The sequence below is a fragment of the Eschscholzia californica genome, unplaced genomic scaffold, assembly GCF_041429995.1.
Source record: "Eschscholzia californica isolate CP2 unplaced genomic scaffold, dmEscCali1.0.p SCAF_2, whole genome shotgun sequence".
Classification (NCBI taxonomy): Eukaryota; Viridiplantae; Streptophyta; class Magnoliopsida; order Ranunculales; family Papaveraceae; genus Eschscholzia; species Eschscholzia californica.
In genome coordinates this window covers 10,967,561-10,974,764 of record NW_028238309.1, presented here as the reverse complement: position 1 = coordinate 10,974,764, position 7,204 = coordinate 10,967,561, and the positions used below count along the sequence as shown (strand labels likewise).

General features: G+C 37.8%; 2 protein-coding genes across 2 annotated transcripts; one reads left to right on the top strand and one right to left on the bottom strand.

Annotated features, from left to right (window-relative positions):
- The first annotated feature begins 508 nt into the window (after window positions 1-508).
- Window positions 509-4,832, top strand: LOC147556172 (ras-related protein RIC2). The gene is made up of 2 exons (XM_086663960.1): window positions 509-1,100; window positions 4,176-4,832. The coding sequence occupies exons 1-2, from the start codon at window positions 880-882 to the stop codon at window positions 4,609-4,611; spliced, it is 657 nt and encodes a 218-aa protein (XP_086520086.1). The 5' UTR covers window positions 509-879; the 3' UTR covers window positions 4,612-4,832.
- Window positions 4,833-5,148: 316 nt separating this feature from the next.
- On the bottom strand, window positions 5,149-6,923 carry LOC147556171 (putative WRKY transcription factor 65). The gene is made up of 3 exons (XM_086663959.1): window positions 6,799-6,923; window positions 6,566-6,700; window positions 5,149-5,873 (listed from the first exon to the last, which is right to left on the bottom strand). The coding sequence occupies exons 1-3, from the start codon at window positions 6,816-6,818 to the stop codon at window positions 5,297-5,299; spliced, it is 732 nt and encodes a 243-aa protein (XP_086520085.1). The 5' UTR covers window positions 6,819-6,923; the 3' UTR covers window positions 5,149-5,296.
- Between the last annotated feature and the right edge of the window lie 281 nt (window positions 6,924-7,204).

The window sequence follows — 7,204 nt, the reverse complement described above, 5'->3', positions numbered from 1 at the left end:
ACTTATAAAGTGGGGTGTGTGTGTTAGTCTAAGTTAGCTATTGACATTTGGATTATTGGGCTAAAATGATAGATGATGAGAGATACCAAATCAAAGATAAAATAACGAATGAGAAGAGACTAAATCTCGAGAATGAGAACCCCTAAAGGGAACAACTTAAATAGAAAAGCTAAAGGAAATCACCAAAAAGGTGTAATTCCTCATCCCTGAACCGAAAATAACTGCCCGAAACCGCTAAAAATTTGAAAAAACTATGCCGGTAACTGTTATGGACTAAACGGTAACCAACAAAGCCGCCTGAAAATAAGGTGGTGCAAAAAAAAAAACCGAAAACGCCGCTCCAGAGCAAATTTTTGGATTTCGTTCATCCCGCGGTCTTTAGTTTCACCCCTATGGGGTGCGTAGTGAGCAGGCCAGTCAATCATCATTGACTAGAGTCGTTGACTCAATTGGAGCGCTTATAAGAGAAAAGGGCTGCGCCTATAGACCCACCCTCTAGTCTGGCAACAGCTGATCTGAATGCTAGTGGAGTCCACTACCGTTGAGTAATTTAACTTGTGGGAAGGGGCTAATTTAGTCATTTTGTATATACACTCGAAAAGAACACGCTCTTGGATCTTACCCATATTTTTCATCAACTCTCTTTTTCTCTCTCTCTCTAGTTGAAATTGGTCTTTTGGTATTCACAAAGCCGACAATAATAATAGTCTCTGAACTCATCAAAGAGACCAAAACCTTCTTGAAACGAAAAAAGAGATTCAGAATACCCATAAAACAAATCCAACAACCCATTTCTTCTCTTCTCTTTTCTTTTGCAAATCTCATACCCTTTTTGCAGAACAAGAAGAAGAAGAGAAGCTAAACATTAACACTAATAATATGGGTGCATATAAAGCTGAAGATGACTATGATTATCTCTTTAAACTTGTTTTGATTGGAGATTCAGGTGTGGGTAAGTCTAATTTGTTGTCTAGATTCACTAGAAATGAGTTTAGTCTTGAATCCAAATCTACTATTGGTGTTGAGTTTGCTACTAGGAGTTTGAATGTTGATGGTAAAGTTATCAAAGCTCAGATTTGGGATACAGCAGGCCAGGAAAGGTAAAGTTTTGTTTTTTTCACTTTCTTGATCTGGGTATTCAAAATTTTGATGAGATCTAAAGTTTTTTGTGTATGGGTATTTGTTTGCTTGATTTGTTTTAGATGGGTAAGTAATAAATTGATTTAGGGTAAATACTAGAGATGGATTTGGTTAATTGAAATCTGACTATGTCTAAGGAAAGTAATTTTGTAGTGAACTAGATTTGCTTGCCCCCCTTTTTTCTAGGTCATATTTGACTTGTTCAATTCCATTCTTGTTGTTCTTATGTTGATGATTTATTACCTCTTATATCTATTTTCCTCTCTGGGAAAGATGTCAACTTAAGTTCATGTTTAGGTTTATAGGTTGTTAGATCATTATACTTGATGGAGTAAAAAGTGATCTGCCTCGCTTGTAACGATAAGATAAGTTAGGTTTAGAGAAAAATAAGTATCAGTACCAGTATAATTTTTGCTTATGAAATTGTGAATCTTTCTTAATACATTTGATAGAATTGGGACGATTAGCCCATTAGCCTGACTGCCTGAGTGTAGCTCAATGGTGGAGGAGGCAAGTAGAATTGCCCAATTTCAAAGAATTAAAAGGTGAAGAATTAGTTCCAGATATCGGAAGAAACAGCTGAACTTATAAAATGAGTATATAATCCAAAGTTAGTAACTTGATTCCATACTTGACAATAAAAAAGTTCTGATCTAATCTCACAGTTTCAAATTGTCGGTTCAGCCGTTTTAGGCTTTTGTTCTCCGTTTCTCGAATGCTGGCTGTAAAACATTGTACAGCTTCATCTTTAGACACCACCTCTCAAGTTTTGCTCGTTGAACTCATATGATTCATCTTCTTCTAGCAATCATGAAAGTTTAGTAAGAAGATATGCACGGAGACCTTAATAAATAAAATTTGATGTTTTGGTTTAGGCACTCACGGAAAGGAAGAATTACAAGTTTGCAACTAGGAGAATCTGCGGTTTATAGTTAGCTCGTTGGTACTTTAGTTGATTGCATAAATCCAAGTTCTTTAACACAATTGTGGCACGAGTAGTGGTGGCCAATGGGCTGTGTCTGTTTGTTTGTTAGAGAACACGACATGGAACGGAACGACCTGTTTCGTGGCGACCTGTAACGGGTCTAACGGGGCGTGGCCTGGCTGGGATTATGAGGTTCCAACCCCATTATCCCCAGCCTTGAGACTGCACCACGCCCCGCCACAGGCCGTGCGGCCACAAATGTGGGAATGAATTGGGCCAGGCACGAGAACGACCCGTGCATGACCCGATCGGTGAGCACACTACACACAGGTGTTACAATTTAATATTTTAATGATTAAAAAAAACTGATACATTAATTTATATGAGAATTAGAAAAATAGTAAAAATATTGACTTGAAAAAAATAGTTTAACTTCTTGAGTTCAAATTAAATATTTTGACTAGGTTTAGTTAGAAATGTAGAATGTTAATTGGTGAAGGATCCATTAAATATTTAAATGGATTAATGGATGGATTCCACGTAGCACACCTGAAACAAATCCACTTATTTAAATTTCGAATGGGTTTTTGATTAAATTCTTGGAGATTTCATTTTGATGGGTTGTTTGATCATGGAGAGTAATTTCCATTCCTGTTTCTTTACTTTGTCTACTGGCCTACCAAAATCATCTGAGGTATTGGCAAAGAATTTGGTTTTTTTTGTTAGAAATTTATGTTACAAAAACTAACAACCATGTCACATGGTTTAGTCAAGGTAATGGAGGGTGGAGGTTAAAGTAGTAAACTTAGTCAAGAGAATTGATGCAAACAAAAACCGAAGTAGTAAACTTAGACACTTAGTAATGTAGTCCCACATCTAAAAGACTACAAAAATAAAGCAAGAGCTAAAAGTTATAAAAGACTCCAACGTCTTCTCAACAAACAAAGCACGAGACCAATGTGTTGGGGTTGAAACAAAAGGCCACTATGTTGAGACTTAAAAAGATAAATTGAAGTGTCATGTTGATTGTTGGCTGCTGCTGCTGAATGGGCGTAGCGGACACAAACCCGCCACGCCTAGAAATGCCACAGGAACGACTCGACAATGGCTGGGCCGTTGCCATGGGCGCTTTGTTCTCAAACTTTGAAGTCTGGGCGTGGAATGGAAGGACTCGCCTTAAAGTCGTGCTTGCCGTTGTCTTGGTGTGTCTAACACGCCACGGTTCGCTAGTATGCCCATCCACCACAGCCTGACACGTCAGCCATGGAGTGACCCGTGATACTGACATCTTACATGCCGCAGTTGGTTAGCGTGCCATTCCACCACAACACGACACTTTGGCCACCGGCACCGCAGAAAAATATAAGTATGCTATTGTAATTATAGTAGACAGTTGTATTAATTAGGCAGTTTGTGTCTTAGTTAGGATGTTTCTGAATAATCTGAAATGAGATATGATCATCTGTGCCTTTTTTTTTTACGACTGCATACTTTTTAGTTTTAATTTTTTTTTTCTTTCAAATAAGGTTAGATCTATAACTAGTCTTCTTTTCCAATAGTGCTATTTCGGCTCCAAAAATAAGTCTTAATTTGACCAGACTTGTTTTAAGATCTGAATTTACTAAACCTAGAAATGTATGTTAGAATCCATATTATACAAGTAATTTACACGTAATTGAATTCTTAGTCAGACTAAGATCTATTACAAAACAAACCGAATCTTCGTTATATGAAGATTGCATGCCTTTCAGACTGCTTTCAACTATGTTACATGAATAATTGTATTTAGTATCTCTGGCCATGTCGGGTAATCGGAAAGTCATACTCTCGTAAGATACGCTTAGTCACACGAGGAGGTACAATGTGAGGATTTTCTATATACATCTATTGTTTAATTGCACTCCGTGTTAGGGACTTAGGGCCATAAACACCCTAACTCACCGCTGCGACTGTTGCACCCTGTGTTAGGATCATCTCGTGGTTCATACTTTGGTTCAGTGTACACAATATTTTTGTTCTCTGATTGTACGCAATATCTAACTGCTTTTCTGTTTCTTGGAGCCAAATGGATTTATCAGTATTGTGTTTTTCTTCCTTTTCCGAAATATAGGTACCGTGCAATTACGAGTGCATACTACCGAGGAGCCGTTGGTGCACTATTGGTGTATGATGTCACTCGCCACGCCACATTTGAGAGCGTGGAGAGATGGTTGAAGGAGTTGAGGAACCACACGGACCCTAACATTGTTGTTATGTTAATCGGTAACAAGTCCGATTTACGTCACCTTGTGGCTGTCTCTACAGAAGATGGAAAATCCTTTGCTGAGACCGAATCTCTCTATTTCATGGAGACTTCTGCATTGGAAGCTTCAAACGTGGAAAACGCATTTGCCGAAGTCCTAACTCAAATCTACCGTATTGTGAGCAAGAAGGCAGTCGAAACTGGTGACGATGGATCTGCTTCAGCTGTCCCAGCCAAAGGTGAGAAAATAAACATCAAAGATGATGTTTCGGCTCTGAAAAGAGTCGGGTGTTGCTCGACTTAGGGTTTCGGTGTTGGAGAACTAAAATGTCTTATGCAGCTTGTACTTTGTTTTGTGTTATATTTATGAGGGTATCAGAAATGGAACTAGGAGAAATGAATAGTATTAGCTTGTTTAATGGATTCATTTGTTGTGATGAACTAGAAGATTAGAGTTGAGTGGGGGAACTAGGAAAGCACTGTTTTTTCCATATTTATTTCAGACATGGCCTGAAAATTTTATCATTCGATAGACCAGATCGAAATCTCATGTGTGGGTGTTTGTTTTGGTTTGTATTATTCTTGTTTGGGCTTTCAAAATTGCAATCTCCAGAATAATTTTTGTCAGCATTTCAAAAGATTCCAATGATTTATCTCTACTCATAAAACAGGCTGACCAAAATTACACTGGCTAGAGGGGCTGACTAACTGTCATATTCAGCCTGGGCTAATGGACCGCAAGTAGGGTGGACTTTTCGACTCAGTCTGGTGGCCAGACCAACAAAGGACAGCCCTCGAGTAGACAAGCGCACCTAACCACTAGTAATGGACACAAACATGATGATTAAGTTGGTAAAAACAAACGTAACAAAAACAATATTCTACACCAAGATCGTGGTACTGTAGACGAGCTTACTGAATTCATATAGTGAATGACATTACTCTGAATTTTGTGAAGAAAGAAGACAATCTTAACCTCTACTCATGCACTAGGAAGCTGCCCTTAGACTGCATTGTCCTTGTTCTTCCTCTCGTTCGTATAACCCTCCTTGGTAAACCACCGAACATTCAGGCAGTTCTCCAAGATCGGCAAACAACAACTCATCTTCTTCTCTCATACTTGGAAATGCCAACTTCCCCAAACCAGCCTTTTCTTTGTTAATACTATTTGTACCAATGCTTATTCCAGCACTAATAGGGCTCTCGAGTATTCTCTCTGAGGTTGAAACCACGTCCGAAAACCATCCAAAATAGTCCATTGACATCAATATTGATTCATCAGTTGCAAGATTTTGATGGGTTTTATAAACTTCTGTTTCTTCTTGCTCCAATTTGTTGGTAGTGTCATCAACTAAATCTGAAGTGTTGGTGGTGGTATCGGCTGCCATTTCCTCGTTGGAGGGGGATGTGGCGGGGGAATTAGAGTACTTGGAAGTTGCTGGCAGGGGCAGATTGTGGTTGTGTTCATATGCGTATGTTATCATTAGCGTACTCGGGTTTGCCTTACTTCTCTCTACTTGTTTTCGCGCCGGACATCCTTTTGAGCTACTACACCGATAATATCCCCTGAAAACAAAATCGATTAATTTAACTAAAAATGGGGGAAAAATTCAATGTTACGGCTAAAAAACAACTTATAAAGTGATTAGTCTACTTAAATGCAGAAATACCAGAATATTAAGATGTAATGGTGAATAAACAACAAAAGCACGAATTAAAAAAAATAATGTCACGAAAAATTTATAGAGCTTCACATCAAGTCCCTCTATATAAAGTTACAAGTCTAGTGCACTCTCCATTTACAGCTCACCCTCAAACTTACAAACTCCCTTGATCTATTTCATATACAAGAAATAAAATTTTTACTTGGCTCGGCTCAAGAATGGGGGCCGACCACTGGCCGAAAGCTGATGTGTCCGGCTCCCACTTACCCCAACCAATGGGAGCCGACCACATCAGCTTTCAACCAGCGGTCGGCTCCCATTCTCGAGCCAAATAGCATTTTTGTACAAGAAAACAATCATTTGAGATGGAGGTGGCTCATGTTTTTCATCACTTTTTTATAAATGTATGACAATATTTTCTTCCCTCACACAACTACTTGAATTTGAATTTGGCTCCACCATATGACACCACTAGTAAATCTGGCCCATTTTAGTAAATAACCAATTATGTGCTAAACTATGTTTAAATTTATTTTCGAAATTAAGAGTACTTACTAGTTAATTACGATTAAACCGTTAATTAGTTATAATTACCTTGGATAAGGAGAACCTTTGATGGGTTTTTGACCATACTTCCTCCATGACCAAGAATCCTTAGGTGGAGTTCCTTCCCCTTTATTAAGTTCTCCGATTGGTAAAGACACCACCCTCTTCTGTATTGCTCTCTTACTAATCATCATACAAAGTATAAACCAAACCAAAATTAAACAAAATTAATGAGATTTAAACTAAAATTAACATTAATTATAGTAATTAAGTATACTAACCCTTTATTTGGAGGTTTCATGGATAAGAACTTTAAGTGATGAAGATGATGTGAGAGAAGTTTATGATGATTAAGAAATAGAGAGAGAGAGAAAGGGGAAGAAGGAGATGAAATGTGGAGAGCAATTACATCAGCCTAGAGTTATAAGTATGATGTGATGACAGAGAGGTAGTTGGTTTATAGTTATTTTATTTTTAATTTATTTATTTTAAAAAGGACGTGCAAGCAAATACTAAATTTAATATCAATATTACTAATAAATCAAATTAATAAATGTTGGTAGTGATCAAAGCAACCCTTTATAGTTTATTTAGTTTATGGGGGTATTTCTGACCCAGTCTCCCGCAATTTAAAGTTCAACTATCGTCTCTGATTGTACCGATTTCAAATCTTCAAACTAATTAGTT